The sequence below is a fragment of the Siniperca chuatsi genome, linkage group LG17, assembly GCF_020085105.1.
Source record: "Siniperca chuatsi isolate FFG_IHB_CAS linkage group LG17, ASM2008510v1, whole genome shotgun sequence".
Taxonomy (NCBI): domain Eukaryota; kingdom Metazoa; phylum Chordata; class Actinopteri; order Centrarchiformes; family Sinipercidae; genus Siniperca; species Siniperca chuatsi.
The window spans coordinates 5,335,743-5,359,973 of NC_058058.1; the positions used below are offsets into that span (position 1 = coordinate 5,335,743).

General features: G+C 40.4%; 2 protein-coding genes across 2 annotated transcripts; both read right to left on the bottom strand.

Annotated features, from left to right (window-relative positions):
- Positions 1-557: 557 nt before the first annotated feature.
- zbtb22b (zinc finger and BTB domain containing 22b) lies at positions 558-13,158 on the bottom strand. The gene is made up of 5 exons (XM_044171785.1): positions 12,839-13,158; positions 10,350-10,583; positions 8,860-9,606; positions 7,831-8,109; positions 558-7,372 (listed from the first exon to the last, which is right to left on the bottom strand). Exons 2-5 carry the CDS (start codon positions 10,581-10,583, stop codon positions 6,254-6,256), a joined length of 2,379 nt encoding a protein of 792 aa, XP_044027720.1. The 5' UTR covers positions 12,839-13,158; the 3' UTR covers positions 558-6,253.
- A 784-nt stretch (positions 13,159-13,942) lies between these two features.
- On the bottom strand, positions 13,943-24,045 carry kifc1 (kinesin family member C1). Its single transcript, XM_044171827.1, has 17 exons — positions 23,890-24,045; positions 22,812-22,913; positions 22,182-22,281; positions 21,736-21,789; positions 21,332-21,415; positions 20,451-20,649; positions 20,158-20,323; positions 19,651-19,818; positions 19,262-19,375; positions 18,858-18,944; positions 18,494-18,691; positions 16,551-16,715; positions 16,208-16,346; positions 15,778-15,917; positions 15,518-15,591; positions 15,161-15,236; positions 13,943-14,580 (listed from the first exon to the last, which is right to left on the bottom strand). Exons 2-17 carry the CDS (start codon positions 22,899-22,901, stop codon positions 14,536-14,538), a joined length of 1,899 nt encoding a protein of 632 aa, XP_044027762.1. The 5' UTR covers positions 22,902-22,913; positions 23,890-24,045; the 3' UTR covers positions 13,943-14,535.
- Positions 24,046-24,231: the final 186 nt, after the last annotated feature.

A 24,231-nucleotide genomic window follows, 5' to 3' on the forward strand; every position in this document is an offset into this window, starting at 1 on the left:
GATGCACCGATCCATCCACCGGATCGGTATCGCCCCCAATACTGACTATATTTAGTGGATCAGGTATCGGCCATGATGTGACTGATCCACACAAAAAAAATGTATTTATATATATATATATATATATATATATATATATATATACAAATTCTTCTTCAAAGGTATTATAAATTTCAGTGTTTCCACTATCAGTTCCATTCATTCCATCATGGCGGGCCTCATGTCACCTTACATACAAATGTTCCTAATGAGTTCCACGCAGTGAGGTATACAGATTTTAAATCTGGATAAAAGATAAAATATCGATACTCGGTATCAGCAGATACCCTGAGATGTCGTATCGGGAGAGAAAAGGTTGGATTGTTGCATCCGTAGTTGTAGCTTCTTTGCCATAGTTCAATATTGATGTATTGCAAATGAATAGTATGTTGCTGTTGCACAGCTGGAATTTTCTCTGGATATTTAGACCCTGCAGCCGCACTGTTGGTCCATTCAAAACAATTACAGTCCAAGATTTAATATTTTATTCGAGATTTAAACAGATTAAAGACAAAGTCCATTGTTCGCACCAAATCATTTATTAATCCATTATTTTGATACAGGGCAGAGGTGAATATTTATGTACTGTAGTTTATTACATTATTAGTACCACTCAGGATTTACATAAAAATGTCTATTGACAACTGTCATTTTCTGTTCAACAATCAACTGGTCAATCAGAAGACATGTATGAAGTTGTGTAACACAGTTTGTGGAATGTACAAAAATAATAAAAAATACCTCAGTCTAGTTTTCAGCAGCAACTTTGAGCGCTCTACAGCGATCCTTCCATCTTTACTTTCTCTTGATAAAGGAATCTTCAGCTCTTCTATCACTCATTCAAATAAGAGGTGGTGCAAGAGAAAACGTGTGGTGGTGGTTTAGAGTTTTTAATTGTCTGTTGTACATCAGAAACTGTTCAGTGTGTTGGTGCAGCAGCAGATGAAGCTGCTGGAGACAAGACTATAGACTACACACCCATTGTGTTAATCCATTATTTAGGACACCAAAAGGCATTGTGAAATAACAGGGTGCTTAGGGCCCCTCAGCCACCAGGGGGCCCTTAAACAAATTAAAACCATTAACTCTGTTTGGTCTGGGGTCTATTTTATTAATGTTTTTGTCATCATTTCAGTATTTTAGGATACACTTCCTGATTCAGGACATTTTACAATTTGAAAGTACTATACTAAATTTAGAGACGTGGAGTATAACGATGGATATAACGATCAAATTTTAACAGCCTTTTTAAACAGTTTTGTATTTTTTTCCATAAGACTAACACTGTACAGACCACATGCTGTTCAGGTTTTATTGATTATCTGAGGGATTTTAACTGTCACAAATTGTAAATGTCTTGCAGTGCACATTTGCACATCACAACTGCACTGTAACTCAGATATAAACTGCTGGTCTTTGACTTAAATCTGAGCATTACAGAATCTATCATCAGGGAGGTTACTGACTAGAGGAGAAACTATCATCTTCAATCACTGGATGTGAAAAGTAGAGATCTGTCTTCCTTTGCTTAGAAATCAGTAAGACTTGTTTCACAAATAGAGACTAAGAGTACACATATTTCTGATTGAGCCTTCTCTGCACACAAAACACCTCTGTCTCTTCATGTGTTGTGTTTGCTGAGGAATATAAACATACGATAAATGTGCTCATCTGGTTCACTACATTCACTGTCAGTGAAAGTTATCTATATGCATGTTTAAACGCTTTAGAGTGTTCAAATGTGTTTAACTCCACACTTAAGGAAAGCATTAGATCACCATTTCACACCACATTTCTCTCTTACAATCATCCGGTGTTTTCTCTGTAGCTGTTCAGCAGTGGAGTAAACAAACAGGAACAAATGTGAAACCAAAATTACCCACAAACACAACTGAAGCAGAGCCGTAGAGGAAACACTGGAGGTCACACTTCACTTCACGGATCACCGAACACATACAAAAGCCAACAGTCCTTTCACTTAACCCAAGCTCCAAACCTGCATATAAAAATATCCAAACCCAGCCTTCACGGAAGGTAAAACATTCAGATCCTCCATCTCTTCGCTCTACGTAACTGGAAATGTAAAACATCTCTGAAGGCATGCAAAATGTTTAAGAGGTCATGTGTAATATTTCCGCCAACACTGTCCTGTAGCTACACTGGCACACTGAAGTATGTTTTCTACACAGTTTGATTTGGTTGAAGTATGTTAGACATAGGAGTGAAACAAAAATACAGCTACATATATTCATAAACACACATGGTTATCACATTGCCACACGTTTACATGATCATAATCTCTTAATCACACCTGTGGCCACGGGGGACACACACCTTTGAAAGTGAATACTGATTAAAGAAACATTAGATTAAAGGCTGCTTGATTAATTTTATCACAAATAATGACCCTTTTCTCTCATAGAAAACCATCTCCTTGAATTGCACCGTATTGTTTTAGGAATTACAAAGTTTTTCTTTTAAAATGGGCCATTTTTTACATTTAGGTTACATCTGAATGAGACACACAGCACATTTTTAAAACTAATGATATAATCAAAACTATTTAAGTAAACAATATCGTAGGATGTGGTGTCCTGATGCAAAACAACCCCGCAGTCTAAACTCCTACTATTAATTTCCTGTCCTACAGGTGCATAATGTAGTGCTCTATTAAGTGATTTGACAATTTAAAATAACAAACGAGGTGGCGGTCAACAAAGTGTTTCCTCTCTTTAACTTTCTATAGGAGGACATATTGGAATGTATTATAATGCTTGTATTGTGGCAAAAAGAAGACAAGGTGAGCTCTGTTTAAATCGTCTTCCGTATTTTTTAGTTTCACCAGTGAGTTATCTGGTGATGTAGCATAAAGCATCAGTATTGTTGCTATGGTTACCTCCTGTTTAATATATTTTGTGCACTAATAACTATGTTTAAGGTGTCCCAATACAAGGTACTAATGAACTCCATGATATAAATATACTTTACAACACAAACAATGTGTTTATATATATATATATATATATATATACACACACACACATTTGTTTTAAATCATGTAACTACTACATATTTTGTTTCCATTGTAAGATAAAATTATTAGAAACAGAAATAATTAGTGTTGAACGAGTAAGTCAATGTGCTGGTAAGGCACCTGAACCTATTTGGCAATGCCTTCAAAAATGTTGGCATGGTGACAAATACAACCTCCTTTACAAACATACCCAACTCAGTGTTTTAATGGAAACACAAAGGCAGAAAGTATTTATACTGTGCATTATCTGCAGCGTAATACCCCTGTCAGTGTGTCTTATCAGTAGTTGTACCGGTAAATGTTCAGTATGGTCCCTAAATGCTTCACACAGTACTGATAATACTCTGTAACTGCAACAGTCCCAGTACAGATAAAGCACAGAACTAATAGTGTGTTTTAAACACAGCAGGGTCCAGAAGAGAACAGTAAACAGTGGAGAACTGAGAAAGAGAAACTGTGAGGTTACATTTCTTTGAGGCTCAAAGTAAACAAATCGTCCTGTGTTTCAGTTCGGCATCTTGAGAGCAAGTTCATTTTTGCTTTTATTGTGAGTGAACAACGATGAACTTCAAGTCCTGAGATCCCACAAGTAGCTAATATTATCTGCAATGCAGCCGTTCCCCAAATATGTATTCAGCAGTGGGAAAAACATGGTTACTATTACTAGGGTTTCTATAATAAAATAATATCAGATTAATCAGATTAATTATTTATAACATGTCTAAAATTATGACCGGTGTCCTTTGCAAGTTACTAGAACCAAAAGTGACACCTTTAAAGTGGACATCTTATTTCCTTAGATCATTATTTCCTCTGAACAGACTTTTTTTTTTTTTTTTTTACAACAATCTGAATATAGAGAAGAATGCAAATCAACCGCTTTAACCACAAACTGTTTTGTATTTTTATCTGACACTTTTTTTGAGTATCAAAATTGTCACTGAATAATATTTTTGTCTATCAACTTATCAATTAGTAGTTTTACAGTAACTACCACTGTTACTCAACATTTTGAAAATCAAAAAAGGAAATACAATATTCAGGATGTTTGACATTAATAAAAAAGAGTAAAGGTTTTCTTCCAAAAAGTGAAATCAAAATATTGCTGACCTTTACTCTGAAATATTTATCTATCAATCTGGACTTCAGAAAACTTGTATTTGAACCAAACCAATCTTTAGCTTATGTTTTAAACTAGTGCTTTCTTCATAACAAAGTACCTGGACTGTTACCACATTCACATCCAGGAACAAACACAGGAACAGATGTGAGACCAAGACCAAAACTGCTACTGATACATACGAACAACGATGGAAACACTGATTACCTCTAATGTCAATAAAGAGACAAAATGTTTCTCAGCATTTTACAAACTTTTGGGAGGTCAGGACCTGTACGACTCGACGATGCTTTTAAAATGATTGCAGGAAGAAAATCCACCAGTGGAAAATATGGTAATCCAAAGACAAAGAATTCCACACAAAGATAAAAATGAAATGTGTAGCAGTCCTCATAACAACATTTTGTAATGTAAAAAGAATAAAACAAATGTTTGACTTCCCTGTGTGCACAACAGCTGCTGAAAAAGGAGGTTTTCATTTCATTTGGGTCCATAACTTGATTAAAATCTACTTTGTCAACCATTCGGAGGAGGTACGCTTGTAAACACACTATACACTGTATAGCTTAGATAAGACCACCATCTACTGTTGCGGGGTTTTAATACTCTTTATCGAATTGAACATTTGCAAAGAGACGCACTGTTTTTGGGGGAACGCAGTGCAGAACACTTTCAAAAACGTTCTCTACAACTGATTAACTCCTTCCAAAGCAGACCAGACGGCAGCAAACGCATCAGTATTAGTTAGTATTTGAACCAGGTCTGATGAGTAAACAACATATATTTCTATATATTTATAGTAACAATATACTTCTCAAAGCACGAGAACTCTTGAACAACAAGAAAGTGAAAGCAGGTAACAGCAGTAAAACTGAAAGCAACAGGGGCTTCTACTGCTGAGCAGATTCATCGCCTCCGGCTTTTAAAGCTCCAGAGGGGGCGTTTTGAGCTTCTCAGTAGTGTTTATGTTAGTGTAGGGCTGGACCATATTGGAAAAGACATCGACAATTTTGCTACTTCAACAATCAAACATTAAATTTTAAAAAACTAGTCTGAATGAGGCTCGAGCTCACCGGCTGTACAGGTTGGTAAATAAGCAGCCAAATAACAAAATTGTTCCTGTCTGGTAAATATCCCTCCCTGTGCTCATGTCGGGGATCTATCGAGGTTCCCTTGTGATGAGGATAAATGATTGTGCCTTTTACTGTAATCCAGGATGGGCTTCAAGCAAAGCAGCACCGTAGTATCTTCTAAAACAACACGGCAGTGCTGACACTTGTCTGTTACGTGGGACACTGAGGAAAAGATGCACCACCGCTGCTGTAAGGGAAAAAACACAAATCTGCAACTTCAGCTTGTTTTTTCTTAGTTGAATTATGAATTATGTGCTGAGTAAGTTTTTCTCTTGCAGATTTGTGTTTTTTTATTATTTAAATCATATGACTGATACATTACTATACAATACTGCAGAAAATCACAGCAATTTAGAACAGCCATTTTTCTACTCTACTGATACTATAACGTTGCCACAGAAGGTAACAGTTAGTGAAGCACTGTCTTTTCATTTTTGGTTTCCTCTCAACACGCACAGCATTCTTCCACAAAACCAAAAAAATAAACTTTAATAATATCTCGGATATTTAAAACAATAGCTTACTCACTGAGACAAAAGGTCCATTTTTAATGAGGCCACTTTTCGGAGGCAAGTTTCCTAAAGTCTTTGTGGTATGAGAATTGAGGATAATTTAAGATGGCATCAGCACGACCACAAGTCTATTTCAGAAACTTCACGGCACAACAGTCGACTGGAATCTCAGAGTCCCATTTTTTTATAAACACTTACAGGTTCTTCAGGTTGTGTGTCCAACGGGAGCCTCGCGTTTTTCCCCCAATCTTGACAAAGTACGCACTTCCTGCTTGAGTGTTGGCAGTTGAAAGTGTTTCAGAAGAGCACTGCGCTTCTTCCAAGTTTACAATATTGTAAAAACAACAGCGGGAACAAGAAGCATGACCATTTGCTCAGAAAGAGGCACCCGTTGGACATAACGCACAATTTTGGTTTAAGTCACGCTACTATCATTGGCACCGACTTCACACACGTCTCCATCACACACACTTCGACTCAACCCTAGACCACCAAACATCCCTGATCCCTGACCCTGACCCGGACTCTGAGAGACGACCCCTAGAAGTGCCCCCGCGGCGGCCATGTTGTTGCTCAGAGCAGCACTGCTGCCGTTACTCACACTGTTGTTACTGCTGCTACTTCCTGTGGCTGAGACGCCGGCGTGCTGCGGCGACAGAACAGCGCTGGAAATATGTGGAGAAGAAACAGACACTCCTCCTCTCCCCCCTCCTCCTCCCAGAATACCACCATGTCCGCCCTCACCTGCCGACAGGAGGAGGTGGGGGGAGGAAACCAAATCTGGCCCATCCTCAGCTCCACCTCCTCCTCTTCTCCCTCCCTCACCGCTGCTCCCGCCTTCGCCGCTGTCTCCCAGCCCGCCGCGCCTCTCGCAGTGTGAGCGATGCCTCATGAAGCTGTCGCGCCACATGAACTTCTTGCCGCAGCCAAGGCAGTCGTACGGCTTGAGGCCTGTGTGCGTCTTCATATGCTCTGTGAGGTGATGCTTCATCTTGAACTTCTTGGCACAGACGGGGCAGTGGAAGGGCCTCAGGTCCAGGTGCATGTTAATGTGGCGGTCCCTCATGCTCTTGTGGGTGAAGGTCTTACCACAGTGGCACATAAACACTTTCCCTGAGCCCCCCGTGCTGCTGTTACTGCCGCCACTGCCACCTCCAATCCCCCCGCTGTCCATGCCGTCAACTCCCAAACCGCCCTGCACCGACAGGTGGACCGCACCGTGCTCCAGACTGGGACCTTTGAAAGAGGGTCCTCCGATCATACCACCTGCCATCCCCAGGGGAGGGGCGGCAGCATCCAGAGAGAGTCCAGAGGCCTGGCTGTAGAGGAGGATCTGGTTCCCCTGCATGTCCAGGGGGAAGAGCTGGGCCCGGGCTGTGGCTGCAGACTGAACCTGGCCCAGTAGCGCTGAAACAGCACGGTTAGCGCTCTGGCTCTGACCTGCTGCACTGTCATGAAGGTGCTGAGCTAAAGTCTGGTCCATTAAACTGCCTTCAAACTTGAGGTAGTCTTCCGGAGACTGGCAGTAGTCCACCTGGAGACAGGCAGGGAAAGGGTTTTTAGGATCTCTGATGAATGCAGAAAAGAAAATTCACCTACTTGCTGGGATTTTGCTGCATCAGGACAAAAATGTCAAACTAGTGACTAGTGAAATACTTTTCAGTGATTTTACACAAACTTCTCTATAGACTGAGTCCTCAGTGCCTGCATGTTGGACAGACAATGTGCACCAGGCGGTATAGCACATCACCCCAGTTCAGATGGTTGTATTTCTGTCTCACCTGAACAAAGTTTGAGCCTCTTTGGCTACAATTTGGAATTTTGCAACTTTGGCGCCCCCTGGTGGTGGTATAAAAAACCACAGCACCAGTTTTCACTGGATCTGTCTCATATTTCTACAAACAAAAACGTCTGCTATCAGAATATTTCGAAAGATGCTATAATCACATGAAAATTCTACACATTGTGTCTTTAAAGCGAGTTTCAGCTCACCTGTGAGTCCATGTCGTTCTCAGCTCTGCCCCCCAGCTCGGCTGAAAGGCTCCTAACGTTGGAGATGTTGAAGTCGCTTCTCTCCCTCTCTCTGGCCAGCTCCAACTCCCTGTCATCCTCGTCCTCCTCGTCTTCTCCTCCCTCCTCCCCGGACACTACGATGAGGTCGTCATCCTCCATGCGTTCGGTTTTCACCACCACCCACTGTTTACGAGGCATTATGCTGGGCTGGCTGTAGGTTGGACGCTTCTGCGGCGTCAAAGCGGAGTGCTCCCCATCCTTTCAATTGAAATATTTCATGTTATAATACAGTTAACGAGGGATGCCTGGTCTTTGTTGTCAGTGAAAACTTTCTATTTTCACAAAATCAGATTTTGACATGCATCAACATGCATGTTTCAGTAGTGTTTCATAAACCCTACTGTTTTGGGAGGTTTTTAATGAAAGAAAAAACCTGAAAAGGACCAAATCTGGGTTTAAACCCAATTAAATGACGAGGAAATAGATTTAAATACCAATACTACATTTTGGATGTTTAGGATACAGAACCTTCTTCACGTTAAAACAGAGCTTCTGCTGGCTCCTGAGTGCAATGTTTATTTTTGCATTATTATTTCCGTCCGTGCTTTTGTAATAACATCAAAATAATGCGAACAATAAGTGACCGCTGTCTAAATAATACACAGTCTCCTTTCATATAACATCTTGAGGGTTTTTATATTGCCATTAGGAAAACCAAACAAGAAAAATAAAATACTACCGAGAGTTTCCTCTTTAGAAGTTGCTTCATGGCTGCGGGACCAAAAGAAACCATGTTCTGCCCATGACAATGACATTACATCTATTCAACAATGGCCTGTATATCAATTACTGACAGACAAAAATGTTAAAATTTACACTGATTTTGATTTTCAAAATAACTGTGAAGCTTCATGAAACTATAACTTTTTTTCAAAATAAAAGGTTTTCAGATTCATTTAAAGGTGCAGCAGTGTCGGTTGCTCCCACTGATGGACCCTCACACCTTACCTGATAGGAAGACACGCCGAAGCTGTCGCTGACCCCAACTTCCTGCTCTGACACTGAGCTCATTTTCTTCCTCCTCCCGCTGGCCCCTCCTCTTCCTCTCTTCCTTTGGTGGTACAGCACCTCCTCCTCTTCCTCCTCTACTTCCTCCTCCTCTTCCTCAATAAGGAAGGCTTCCTCTCCTCCCGATGGGGTGCAGTAGCTGGGGGTGTTGCTAGCCCCTCCTCCGTCCACTGAAGCCCCAGCTGTGGCTGCACAGCTTCCCCCAAAACTGCTCCCGTCCCTGGGGCTGAAGTAGTTGGTGCTGCTGGGAGACTGGCTCTCACTCGCTGACGGGCGGCTGGGAGGTTGGGAGGCACGCTGGGGCTCGTTGGACCCTACGACCTGGGCTTGACCACCACCAACACCACCACCATCACTACCAGCTCCATTACCACCACTTGCACCACGGTCACCATTGCTGCTGCTACACCCGAGGTTAGCTGACCCTCCACCTCCTCCGACACTGGCTCCGTCCTGCACGCCGCCTCCTCCACTGCTCCCTCCTCCGGCCCGGCCCTCCTTCAGCAGCTCGGTGCATTTGTCCACGATGTGCCACATCTGCAGGACGCTGCCCACTGTGAGGTAGTTTACGATGTCCTCGCGCAGCATCTGGAGCTGACCGGTGTAGGCGCAGCTCAGCACGCTCTCAAACGCCAGCGGGTCCATTACCGCCGGGATGGAGACTGTAGACATGTTCTTCAGTAGTACCTGGGGGTGGGTGGAGAACAATTTATCACAATAATACGTTCATCAATGATTTGTCCTGCCTCTACCACTCCACCTCCCCACTCTCTCCATGCCCTTGTCTCTTATTTCTTATCCACACTTATCATGGTGGGAAATTAACTTAATGGTCACAATCCAAATCCTAGTTAATTTATGCCGTCTTTGGATGTTAAATGTGTCTGCCAGCCCCTCAGACAGGTAGTCTGGAGTCTGATACAACCTCCCACCAAGTGTCAGTAAAGCTGGTCTTTGGCAGATGAGTAAGGCTCTCTTGAAACGAATAATAATTAAAGCATAAAAAACAGAAAATACAGACACATAATTCAAGTGTCTGCATGAGGCTGCTGTCACGCTGCAGGCCTTTATTCTCAGTTCTAAATCTGTGTTTATATCTGATTAATCTGAATGACTGTTCATACCTGTTCTGCCATGCTCATTGTTTCTTACCAAGAAATAATAAGAAGCAGATTAGTTTAAACACATTTTCACACAGATTTTATGTCTCGGGCACATCCCAAACTTGTATCTCGTTGCAATAAAGCACTGATGACTGTAATTTACAGTAAATCTGTTCATCTATTGATGAGTACAACTTCAATCTTGTGGTAGTAGAAACTGTGACTCCATGTAGCTTTTATGTGTTCATACTGATTAGAAAACGTCAGATCTTTTATTCACAAGGTAAGCTGTTTCCTGCCGGTGACATGACAGCATAACACTCCCACCTGGTCATGGAAGTAGGGTGAGGAGGCGGCCAGGACGCAGCGGTGGGCTTTGAACACTTGTCCCTGGACGTGGATGGAGAGGTCACAGAGCCTGCCTTCTTCTCTCTGCCGGTTCAGACTTTCCAGCACCAAGGCCTGAGCGCTGGGGAAGCACACCTGCACCACCGAGCCCGATGTGTCCCTGGGAGCTGAGCTGCTGCTGCTGCTTCCCACTTCCATGGGCAGGGACTGCATCTGGGTGGTAGAAAAAACTTTCATGACTCCCAGTTTTAGCAGTTAAATTAGGTTTTTAGATTAAGTTCGACTGCTTTTATAATGGCATTCCTTCCTGGTTTGTTACTGTTGAATCTGTGCAGGGTGTGCTGTCCAGGCCACAGTCGAGTTTGATGTAAGGATGTGAGATAAAATTTGTATCACAATAACCAGAGGAGCTTGTTCTGATAGCCAGAATATCACCATATCTGTTTAGGTATGGAAAAATCACTTGTTTAAATGTCACATGACAGCCATTCTCAGGTAGTTTGGAAATCATTCTGAAATAAATTTGACTTAATAAGTGCTTTGTAGTGGTAATTCAGGCAAAATTATGAATTTTTAAAATTCAAAAAACAGTAAGCTAGATACTCAGTTTCAGTAGACTTAAAAGCAAAGCTAGTGCAATCTAATACAGCAGTCCTGCAAATAAATTCTACCTTCATTAAGGTAAGAATGTTCAGTTTTTGTTATGAAATGTTTTAAAGAGGTTTATTCTACAAAACATCAGAAAATAGAGAAAAATGTCCAATTCAGTTCCAGAGTCAAAGGTCGTCAAACGTCTTGTTTTAACAGTCCAAAACCCAAAGATATTTAGTTTACAATGATATAAAACATAGAAAAGCAGCAAATCCTCACATTGGAGAAGCTGCAACCAGAAAGTTTGGACTTTTTTTTCTTAAAAAATGATTCAAAACGATTTATTAATCAATCATCAAAATAGCTGCTGATTAATTTTCTGTCAAAACGACTGATCGATGAATCAGCTTATTGTAGCAGCTCTAGTTTTGCTCCATGATCATTTTGGAGGCTGTCGTTTGTGGTGATGTTGAATTGCATGGCACTATGCTGGCAGGTGTTTTTAATAGATGTACTCTACCCTCTAATATAAATGGGGTGGACAAAATATGAGAAACACCTCTCAGTATATATTTAATGCAAAACAATTCAACAGCACCACAAACTGAAACTGAAATGACTATCAACACCTTTCTACAACATTTTCCACAAAAACTGAACATTACAAGTGTCATCAAGGTCGAGTTTATTGCAGGGCTATTGTATTACATTGCATTAGCTTTAGCTGGCAACTGGTAGTAGGTCAAATCCACCTCTCAGTAACACATGAAATTCCAGATGTGTCCAGTGGTAAAGTTGAATTTTGTCAGGATATTTTTACTTTGTTGTGCAATTTCATTAAGTACAGTAGTTGCCCTTTTGAGCAAATTACAGTAATTCTAATCTCAGCACCAATTCATTTGACTCTTCAAACTGCCAAACTTTGGTTCATTAAATAAAAAACAGCTGATATTACCTGACAACTCAAGGTTATTTCTCAACCTGACTAATTCTCAGACAGTCAAAGGACTCGAAGATGATGATTGCGATTAAGTGGGATGCTTTAATCACATCTTTATCCTGCATGTGTGGGAGAGCAGGGGGGTGATAAATGCAAAGGGAACAGTGGCCATAATCAAGGAAGCCACTTAGAAAAGACTCTTAATTCACCCAGAATACACTGCAAATTAGTGCTCCTTGAGACAGTCAGGAACTACACAGCCTTGTGCAACTGAAAACCTTAAGTGTCTATTTGAAGTCTCTTTGTTAGATCTCAGCCATAGTCACAGTCTGTCTTTGTGCAGCCAGCCTCCCCTGCTGCATGCAGCTCTGTTTGAATGCAGTGACAACAAGCTGCACATTATGTATATCTGCAGCTGTACTTATATGCATTTAATTATTGCATCGTCATGCATCACATGTGTTTTATCAGACCGTCCCTGCCCTGATGACACCATGGCTGATTTGAAATGACTGCACTTTGACAACAGAAAGGTAGTTGATGAAAAACTCAGATCAACAGTGTGATTTTGTACTTTACAGAAAACTAAAACAACACATCACGCCATTAATTAGTGAGCAGAACATGCCCACATCACATGCATGGCCGTAGCACTTTGTGGCTGTGTTATTAGTGCATGACAACATCAACAGCTGGATTACAAACACTCTTTTAGTTGACAAGCTACAAAAGCAAAAGCCGTTGCCTGAAAACCAGGCTAGCATAGTTGTGAAGATGTTTTGCTGATGGAAGTCATCTCCTTTCAGACACCACACAGAGAAACAGTTGCAAACCGACAGAGATTCAGACTCTAATCATACAGATGTGACGTTAGCCTGCATGCTAGCTCAAACGGCTGGCTGCAGAAAGCCTGCGCCGCCGCGGACATTAAACTCACCGTTTTAGTTGACACTGCAGCCTTCAAAGGTACAGCCTGTGACCGAGCTGACGGCCGTGTGTCCCGCCACTTTCTCCAGGCCCTGAAGTTTGAGGACCATTTTTCGGAAATGTTCTTCCCATCTGAGCTCTTCTGCAGCGGCAGACGGCGACGCGGCGCCTTTAAAAGGATTCCAGACAGACGAGCCAGACTTCGGCCGACAAAAAAATAAATTAAATAAATAATCAAACGAACACGTTTAAATACTGCGTTAGCATTTCTAACGTTAATAACAGCAACAGCAGGCAGGAGAGTGATCTGAAATAGTGATGATGATGATGATGAGAAAGCAGTTAACGGGCGTTCAGGAACTTCATACACACACCAGCACTGTGAATTAGTTTTTTTCTAATCTTTATCCCAAATCATCTTAGAAAACTATTTACACACATGCATTGTGTATAAACACACATACATATATAAATATATATATATACACATATACACACGCAGTATATATACATATTGTAGATATGTTGGATTATATGCAATGTTTACTTTCCATCAGTTTCTTAATCTCCTTTCATGTAAATCTTTAAAATACTACAAATAGATGAAATACTGTACAGAAAACTTAAACTAGGAAGCAATAAAAGATGATGATGATGCTGAATAGCAAAGTGCATCTTCATCATGTCCAATGTATACAATCTGAGCAAACACTGACTAATGTGACTCATGCTGGATAATCAATGAACATCTGCCTTAGACACTTTAATATAGTCTTTACTTTATATAACAATCCTCTCTTTATCTTGTTTGTTTGTCCTCCAGGGTTGATGTGTAAACATAACTCACAACTGCAATAAAGTTTGCCAACCTAGGCAACTTAGATCCAAAATAGAGGCGACTAGATGTTCACAGTCAACAAATGCCTGAAAGTTTATTTCCAAACTATAGTCGAATGAAACTGAACTCATTTGCCTGGAAAGTAAAACAAGGGAATTCAAAAAGGTGAAACACTGTAGTTTGATGTCAGTAATGTTACACGATTTGCCACAATATGCTTTATGAAAGCATTAGCAATAGTTTGTTTGAAATGAACACAAGACAACACAGGAAAAATAAGCAGCCCATCTACTGAATGTTTTTATTATCACACCAGGTTGAGTCAGAGACTACAGATAGAAAAATGACAACATAAAAATGGCCGCCCTTCACCCAAAAAAAAAAAAAAATCGAGAAAACAAAAATGACAGTATCAGTTTAATTGCACTGCATTTATTTGCAATTATTGTGCAAGTTATACGTAACATGTTATATTTCAATTGAAAAAAGAAAAGAAAAGAGAAGAACTGAATAATATGGGTCCTCCTAAAATCTGACATATCCACGGAGATTAAATGTCTCAACAAGAGAATTACCTCATCAGTCAAAAACCCTTGAGAGGCATAAATGTATTAAAAAAAAATTATCTGACAAGAAATATGGGTACACATCCACTTGATTTAAATATCAGTATACAAATGTTTAAAAGCCTGATCACTAATCAAGGCCTAGAGAATATACAGAAGGATTTTTGGTTCTTACTGAGTGGCACCATAGTGTGAGCCAATGTGTAAGTAAAAGACACGGAAAACAATTACACTGAACATTTCATGTGACCATAATGGTAAAAGTAGTAAGAACAGAGTTAAGATCTTTTAAAGCACTTCGCTCTACTTCCTGTTGGCACTTGCGGTCCCAATCACACAGTCGTTCACCTGAAAAGAGAGTAAACACAAAGCATTTTATGTTATAAATCCCAAAGTCACAATTACACGAAAAATACAAAACTGTTATCTGTTAGATCATTTTACACTGTAACATAATCAATGTTGTGACATAATAGTGTTAAATGCATCATAGGAGAAATTATATTAAAACTAGTCAACAGATTTCAACTAAATTATGTGAAAAATAAAGCTATGGGTCAGGAAACAGGTAATTCGCTGATGAAGATTTAAAAATATTTCTTTAAACATTGCTAGATGGGGCATTTTTGAACATTTTAATGATTTACTCAGGAACTATTGTACTTTATCTTAAAAAAGAGCCTTCTCTTGAACTTTCCATGCTAATTTATCAAACAACGTGGGGGAAATGCTAATAACATCATGAGACAAGACATTATGGGTTGCTGGGAAAAGTTTCCTGGAGCATTCCCCAAATACAAGTTAATTAAACTTCATGATGAAATTCGCTTTATCTCCAGTCTCACATCATGTGATTAATGTACTCGTGTCATCTTTTACCAGCTGTCTCATCAAGATAGGACATTAAACGACCATAGATGCCACTGACCTTGCTGGCAAACCTCAAGGAGTTGAGGGTTTCCCCAAAGCTGTCTGGCTCTGGGGCGATGTTCACAAACATCAGGCTGGGATGAGAAATGCAGAAATACAATCAACATAAATAAACTTATTAGAATAAAAGAACACAAAATCCTTTCCAAGTTTTCCTGGGTGAGAATTTAAAACCAGCAAAAGGATGGTAAAGTCCTAATTTGTCTGCCCAGATTTGGGAGGTAAGCAGCTACAATATGGAGCTTACGTGCAGTCAGACTGAATAGAGTGATTTGCTGCCTTGAGCTCAAGTGACAACGCAACACAGCGTCTGCTGGAGTAAGAATATCGGTGTCTATGTTGATGAAGAACTCACGTTTTGCTGTTTCCTCCCAAGCAGCCCTGCAGAAGGTAGGTAAGCTTGGAGTTCCTGTATGGAACGTAGCTCTCCTGGAACACAAACAAAATCCATTTATGCCACAAACAAAATGAAGAGAAGCGAGATGTTTAGCATTTTGTCATCCTGAACGCATCCTGGGTGCAAATGAACAATATATCTGAGGCTTAACAGACTCAGAAGCTGCAGCCTCTCTGAACTCAGCATTGTTGTTTTCATCCAGGCTCCTGCTTACAGACCTTGTTGGCCAGTGCGGCGATGACGATGCCCAGGTTGGACAGGGAGCCGTTGATGGCCGTCATCTCCTTGAAGCGCTCACCCTGAGACTGACTCTTCAGCATTCGCTCACTGCCAGCCAAGTCCACCAGGCACAGAGTGGCTATATGCACAACAAACAAACAGCTTTATTAAAAAATAAAAAACTAAACTAAACTACTTTTACTACACAGTAAAATCAGATTATACAAAGACGACATATCACATATGTAAAAACTGCAACAAATTTGGACAACCAAACAAGATATCTCCTGTAACTGTGGTAAAGAGACACAATAACATTAATGTTGAGTCAACAGACCAGACTTTGTTCTGTTGCTGAGGTTTGATATTCTAAAAACACAAGTGAAACCGCGTTTCTGATACTGCCGTAATTAGTGGGATTTTACTCACATTTGCATTTGACATCCCTGCCAGCATTCGCTCCCTCGATATCCAGCTGGAAGACTGAATGGGAGCGAGAGGATCGGTCATTCTGGGCCGTCTGGGCCGTGGAGCGATTCTGATTGGCCAGCGCAATCAGACCGAGAACCTGGCAGGAGGAGGGAATCATATCGAATATTTACTGTAAAGTAACAAATGTATAAATAAAATGGTATGTACATAGTTAACTGATGTCAATCATACTTGTTTATTGATTTAAAAATGAAATATATATAATTTTTTTTTAAAACATGGAAATTATGTTGCTCAACAGTCACATAACTGAAGCGCTTGAGATATCTGCCTGCCGTACCTGATCCTCGTTGGAGACCTTTTCGTAGGTGAGGTTGGTGATTGTCACCTCATTGTTGGTCGACTTTCGGATCTCATGCTCGGGCCTCTTGCTGGCTTTGCCGGTGTAGAGGAGGTCTCGTAGGGTCTCATTGTAAATTTCAACAAAGCTCGCTGTGAAGGTGAACTGAGATAAAAACAGAAACGGTTCCAACATTTAATAAAAATGTTCACTGTATCTCCTCCACAGATACAAACATACTGCATGCCAATAGGAGATATAAACTGGCAGTGTGACATTTACCTTTGGTTTGTTTTAGTGGCTGGCATTAACAGTGGCACACAGAGCATGAATCTAACCCGGTGTGACACTTTGGGTGCCAAAAGAAAAAAACCTGACTTTGCCAGTGTGGGAGCACATTGGGTTTAGCATTGAAGCAGCTTCTCTTTATGGCAAAGTGTATCTTGTGATGCCTGTAATCTATTTTTACTAGACCACCACAGCCAGGCCTGAGAAGTTAAACTACGCTGTTAAACCTCCAGTCCTTTTGTACTCACTGATTTGATTATTTTATAAGCTAATGAAATAAGGCTGGCATTGTTTTATCTTTTTCATTTTGTTCAAAACGTCTGTGTGTGAACTGTGTGAGCTTCTGTGTCTCAGTGTTTGTTCAAAGCAGCCTAAGTGAAGCCATCTAAAAAGTTGTAACATTGATTTTTGCGTTGCTCTGGGAGAAATCCCACTAGTGTGCAAAATCTCCCAATGCAACAGCCTGGGCGGCTCTCTATGAGCGTGTTTCTGTGCATCTGTCTCACACTGTATTTGACATTGTGTTGTCCTATAAATGTGTCAGAATGTACTTTCTCACTTTAGTAATCATCCACATGTATCTGAATCACTGTAAAATCAAGTCCTGAGCATTTAGTTCTGGTTAATAAGTTTGTTTCTGCAGTAGTGCTGAATACTATTAGTAGATTGATCAACAGGGAAACTATTCTTTCCAATTAAAAAATAAATACATTTTGATTTGTCAAGTAAATAAATAAATAAATAAAAAAACATTTGCTGGTTACAACTTTACAACTGCATAGAGCTTTTCTCTATTTAATACGTTGTGTTTTGTGATACGTCACACATCAAAAAGTAAGTTTTGAGCCAAATGTTAGTTCTGGTATTTAACACTATTGCTGGCCGGTTATACAGAAAGTACTATAAAAATTCATAGAAATATCATTAAGTAAAATGACCATTACCTGCAGCCACTGTCTGCAGGATTCATCAAGTTTACACATTTTTAACACTAGGATATAACACAATAACTGATAATCAAAGCAACTGTAGAATTATTACAGCATTAGTTTACAGTCAACAACAAACATGTCTAACCAGCAAACAAAAATATTAAGTAACTAACATAGTAAAGACCTTTAAGCAGCTATAATTGATATTATTATAACAATGTATCAAATGACAATGTGAAAAGAATGTGAAAATGTGAAAGGGGTCACTCGTAGTGATGAACCTACAGAGAATTATCACCTGATTCTGCAGCTCCCCTTTATGGAGCTTTACAGAGTCCAGCGAAAAAGCCACTGGACACTGCCTGCTCAGCAGCAGACAGACACAGCTAGAGACTAGCTGGTGAACATAGTGGAGCATTTAGCAGCTAAAGATCTTGCTAAGTAACGGCAGGATGTGTAAATCAGCAACTGAACTGTTTCCTAACAAGTTTGTCATATCAACCTAAAAAGGGATATGTCAATTTTGTGCAACGTGTTTCTGCTGCCCACAAGTGGCAAAAACAAACAAAAAACTAAACAGAGCAAGTTTAAAATGCTTCAATTGAGTAAAAATATTATTTCTAATGGAAGACTTTTCTCAGGATTTTAGTGGACAGAATTAATTTTGGATACTACTACCTCTTTTCCCTATATGTATTCACATGCATGACATTACACACTAACCTCCCAGCCTTCTGCTCCCAGTTTCTCTGCTGCTCTGAAGATCTGCAGCACGGCTCTGGGAATGACACCTCTGGTTGCATCAAACTCGTCTCCCTCCATGGTGTAAGTCTTTCCACTTCCTGTCTGCCCATAGGCGAAACAGCAGACATTGTAGCCATCCAATGCTGACTGCACCAGCAGCGAGATCTCTTCAAAGACCTGAAAACAAAGTCACCATGAATTTCCTGCTCTGGAGGGAAACAGCCACAAAATATTAATGTATTTTGTATTTTAAAAGACAGTGGAATTAATTCATGATAACTCTTTTAGTCTTTTAGATTCTTTTATATATTGGAAATTGTGATACATTGTGTATATTGTTTACCTCCTGTTGTGAAGCCTGGGGGCCAAACACCCGGTCAAAACTGAAGTTGTAATTCTTTTGAGTGTCTGCAGTTTTGCCTGTGTGAGACTGAAAAACAGAATTGAGTTTTGTAGTTTGAGATATGCTTACACATGCAACACAAGCAAAATGTTGTTTCTTTCAGTCACTTCTTCTTTTGTTTGTGATGATGTGGCACTGCCCGTCACTTTGACACAGACACATGTTGTTGTTATGGTGACATCCAACTCATTTAAATATGGCTATTTCCCCCCCACCTACAATGTAATTGGCTGGTTAGACAGTAAATACATCACATGAAACTTGCCAATGTGACCTGCAGAAAAAAAAACCAACCCAACAGTTTCCTTAACTACAGAGATCTGGTGTGCTGACAGGATTCTCACCTCCTCTGTTTTGGCCAGTGTTATCATTTTCATGTCACTGGCCGGGAGCTGGATGTGCTTGCTGAGGCCTCCATCTGCTAGTGGGCGCACTCTGCAGAAGACCCTGATATTGCCCTGCATGAAAATTAGTCTCATTAGTCAGAGAGAAGGGTAACAACATTTGTTTGGTTGTTACAAAATCGATAGAGAAGGATCTGGTTGACAACACAAAGTACAAAAATAAATCACAAAGGAATTCAAAAAAGGAAACAAACAAAATGAGGAAAACACTGGTGAAAGTGTTGGAACAGAACTAGAGGCAAGGTAAGCCAGCCCATGGATCAGCTGAAAGGCCTTTGAGGGTGCCGTCACTGGGCTGTGTTGAGCCGTCACCCCACATTGGAACTTGCCTTGAGCTCCTGGATGGTATTGTGGAGCCGTCTGCGCTCCATCTCCCTGGCATAGAGCTCATCTTTCTGCTGGGCCACAGTCTCTTTGAGAGAGCGGACTTCTTCCTCTTTCTCTCTGACGGTCACTTGCAGGCGGGCCAGAGTTGACTCCTGCACTGAAAGCTTCATCTGGAGTGGAGTGATAGACAGACCATAAATAATAAATAAATAAATAACACTATAACAACTATAAATATTGCCTTTTACAAAATCTTTCATGACCATGAAATTTTCTGTTTTAAAATAATAACTTCTTGGTTGGATTTCAGGAAAGTAACAGGTCCTGTCTTGGTTGTTAAATGCCCAGTTGTTTGCCAGAATAAATAATCGTCCTGTATAAATCCACAGGGAGAGTATGGCACTAGCTCCATTACGGTTAGGCACTTTAGGCAAATGGCATATTTATTTAATGATACCACACAGCCAAAATGACCAGTATTAGCTGCTATCCAGCAGCAGACTTTATACCTTGAGAGTTTGCAGCTCTGTCTCTTGGCTGTCTCGGAGAGTCTCCATGACCTTGTATTTGCCCTCTAAGTTGGACAGCTCCTTTTGAAGAGTGCTCTTATCACTTGAGACTTTCTCCAACTCATCCCGGACTCCTGACAATGCCTGCAGCTCCTCCTCATACTCACTAAAAATCACCAAAAAGAAAGGACATTTAATGGCGTCCAGACAGAAATTAATAACACTACGATATGCCAACAGTAAAATATTTAATTTTTTTTTTTTTTTTTTTTTAAATGAAAGGGTCCTTGCACCTGATCTGGCTCCTCTGCCTCTGAAGGTCTTTCTGCATTTCAGCCACTCTCGTTTGGCTCTGGACCACCGAGTCTCTCAGAACCTCATTCTCCTGGTTGACAGATTTGACCTTGGTCTGGTAGTTACGGATCTTACCCTCCATGTCATTGACCTTGCCCTTCAGGTCCCATGCATGCCGCCTGGTGGTCCCACCCCCACCTGTACACAACAGCATCATCATCATCATGTGTGATAGTTCCATTCAGACCTCAGACTCTTCCCCAGTTTTCTTTTCAGGCCATTACAGAACATGCCTTTTCTACATACTCCTTTTTCACAGAAGACATCTCGACACGTCACAGTAGGAAAAACACAGGTGTCAATAATAGAATTAATGATGGTCGAATTCTATTTAGTTGCTTCAGTTTCAGGGTCCTGATATTGTGCATGCTGTCACACTATCATGGCTTACTGGAAGGAAGCTATCGTTAATGTTATTAGTAACACCTGTGCTTTTTCTTCTATGACAAGTCAAAATTTCTGCTGTGAAAAAGACCTATTCTAAATAAGATCATGCACTTAGAGAACATCTCATGCTATATTCTAAGATATTGCTGAAAAATTTAACTTTTTTCACCCCCTTGCACCTTATGCAGGTTGGTAAAAAAAGAGAGAGAGAGAGAGAAAATCACTGACCAATTCCACAGGTTTTAACATTTGATAGATACTGCTAAAACTACATTTAATCTCCACCATATGGTTTGTCATTAATCAGAAAAGCTGCTAGTTCTAGTTCTCCTCTGCCATAAATACAGCCATTAACTAACTAAGCACCAAACATTAATTCACAATTTGACTTAATTTTCTAAGGAACAAGAACCAAGTGGAGTAGAGTTCTCACCTGCTTTTGTGTCAGTGGATGCAACCGTTTGTTTCATGTTGCCCCCCTTTGCTGCTGTTGAGGCTATAGATGGTTTCAGGACACCTGATAGAACAAGAGAACAATGCATAAAACATCATGTCAAAATCATTCATGTAAGACCAGAATCTATTACCTTGATAACAGTACCCTGTGCTTATGATGGATCCAAAGCACTTCTGCATTTTCTTGCTACCAGCTGGTGAACTATACAACTTGTGAAATATTGTTTAATGTTTATATTATTCCCAAACTAAAATTAAACTGTAATGTTTAATCACTGCCCCAGGTGAAGGTTTGTGAACACAAGGCCTGCAATCCTGACATATAAAATGCATCCCAGCTTATACACTTTCCTCCATCACCCAGCAGACAGCTCATCTTACCTCTGGAAGGACCAACAGCCACGGTGGCAGCTCCTGCACCTCTGACGGACTTAGCTGTGTGAGGGACAAATTGAGACAGAGAGGTACGTTTTGTCTAAGTATTACAAGACAATAGGACAGAGGAACCTCAAAATAAAAAATACTCAAGCCTGGAGAGAAAAAAAAAAAAAAAAAAAAAAAAAAACAAGAGCTGAAAATTTGTTTGATTACACTTTGCAAGAATAAATCCCTAAAACCTTGTCTCAAATTATTTCATTCACAGTCTCGGTGCACTGTGACATGTTGCAAGTCTGGTAAATGACACAAATAAACATCTAGAGAGACTTAGTGCTTTACTGAGCAATAATTTACTGCGCACAAATGCCTGCACGAAAAGTTCCGTGCAGTTTTTGATCTTGGTGATAAACAGGCAGATACTAAAACTCAGGTTTGAGCTAGTAACTTACAAACAGGGGCCCTGGTTGCTGCAAGAGGAGCCCGCCTGCCACCGATGATTGTAGCTGCTGCATGTGGTTTGACAGGCTCTGGGTCCTTACGAGTCCTCTTCTGCAAACACAAAAAACACCACCAGCATAAAGCAAGAGTAACGATTCACCCTTTTGGGGCTTTTTCCGTGCACACCTATCATGCAGGGTCATTTAGGGACACAGAATTTTCCCATTATTGGCTTGCGAAACATTAGAGGTAGATGCAATAACCTGAATGCTTGACAACAGAATGCAGTCTGATAAAAGCACCCCCAAAAATGTTTTAATTCAACACCTCGTTGACACCGCCACAACAAAAACTGAACCTTTTATATTACATCACATGGTACATGCTCATGTAATTGTGCCACAGCCCTCTACTTAACAGTGGGCTTCACGGCCAAGAGAAGAACTCCATTTTACTGTTTAGCTCTTATGTGGGAAAGTGATAGGCCAACATCTGGGTGCTGGACTTTATGAGCTGGATAACAAGTTACTTCACAGTGCTACATGCAGAGCAGCTTGAGGTGCAGCAGCAGAATAAAACTGGCAGAGAATAACTGGTAAGCCAATGAAATGAAAGATGTAGATGATTTTTTTAGCACAAACCTGAGCAGGAGCAAAGTCTTGGCCATTCTCCGAGCTGCTGCTGCTGCTTGTAAGGACCCTCTTGCTTGACATAACTGGCAAGCGGGACATGTTCTGTTGAAGCTTAAGGAGGTAAATTATGGTCAAAACACACGATCACAGAAATAAATCTCAAGCATTAACACTGACACCCAGTTGGTGCCTATCTTGTATGGCCACTACATTAGCGTTACAGAGGTAGGCATCCATTTCTCTGAGAAATAAATATCCAGCCATGTTTTAAAAAGGTCATTTCACAACACTTACTGCTGCTCTGATATTTGCTAAATCCCCAAAGACTTTTCTAACCATCTGGATGAAAAATATCCAAAAGGATTTTCAACCTGTTTCTCAAGTTGCAGCTGTATTTCCTATTCAGGTAGCCACAAATGACGTAAGCCCTTGTTGTTTTTGTTCAACACAAAAACATATTCACGCATACTCTGCATAAAAATGTAAGACAATGGAAAGTAATAACACACAAATATAACTGATCGTATATTTTTTAAACGTAGGTTCATGTTATAGACATACTGTAACGTTATGTCATTCCTGGGTACCATCTTTGTTTGGATTAGAAAACAAGTCTTTCAGGATTCTGGATCACCAGCAGAACAGCAGTATTATAACGTTACGTTTTGTAAAAATGGCCTTCTGGGTTTTCTCTAGATCGCCGTAGTATTTCTTCGTCTATTTCTCATCATCATCGATACAAGAGTGATAGCGATGGCTAACCATAACTTACATTCAGAGCCGACACTGTAACGTCAACGTTACTGCTGAAACATAACCAAATCTAATCTCTACCGATTCAAACATAAGATGAGTCATATAGGAGCGTGTTAAATATTAAATTAGCTTCGACTGGATTACCGTTAGCCACGTAAAGCCAACGTTAACATTAGCTGTTAGTTGTCGCTAGCTTGAGCAGCTAAAGATCTACGTTAAATTACAGGATCTATCGTTTTTGTATCGTTTCAATGCAAAGTTTTGCAACCCCCCTTTAAAATATTGAGATGAACGAAATTATTATACAGCTTTAATTTATGAAAACAGTTACCTCAAGTAAAGTTGAATTTCCCCAGATCTCTCCAATCCACCGTCTCCAGCCGTTTGAATTTGAAATTGAACTGTTTTGGTGGGCGCCTCGGACAAGCTGCCGTGATTGGATGAGCCAGCGTAAACCCCGCCTACGTCTTTATGTCAGCTTGTTGCGCCGTCCGGAGTGTCCCGCTTGGGCGGGATATACGCTGTTCGCACAGTTGACTGTGCTAAAGGCAACATCTTGATGAGTGATCAAACGAATCACATTTGATGCGTCATTATAGCCAAGTCACTAATGAAATTTACAACTCACCACAAATCAGACACAGCTCAGATTTTATCAGTCAAAAAACATATG

Excerpts from the sequence above, each read along its gene's own strand:
- zbtb22b (XM_044171785.1), bottom strand. The coding sequence starts at position 10,583 with ATGCAGTCCCTGCCCATGGAAGTGGGAAGCAGCAGCAGCAGCTCAGCT. Across the intron at positions 8,110-8,859 it reads TCGGCGTGTCTTCCTATCAG|GATGGGGAGCACTCCGCTTT; the intron begins GTAAGGTGTGAG and ends TTCAATTGAAAG. Across the intron at positions 7,373-7,830 it reads AGAACGACATGGACTCACAG|GTGGACTACTGCCAGTCTCC; the intron begins GTGAGCTGAAAC and ends GCCTGTCTCCAG.
- kifc1 (XM_044171827.1), bottom strand. The coding sequence starts at position 22,901 with ATGTCCCGCTTGCCAGTTATGTCAAGCAAGAGGGTCCTTACAAGCAGC. Across the intron at positions 20,650-21,331 it reads ATCCACTGACACAAAAGCAG|GTGGGGGTGGGACCACCAGG; the intron begins GTGAGAACTCTA and ends TGTTGTGTACAG. Across the intron at positions 18,692-18,857 it reads CCCAGGCTTCACAACAGGAG|GTCTTTGAAGAGATCTCGCT; the intron begins GTAAACAATATA and ends CTTTGTTTTCAG.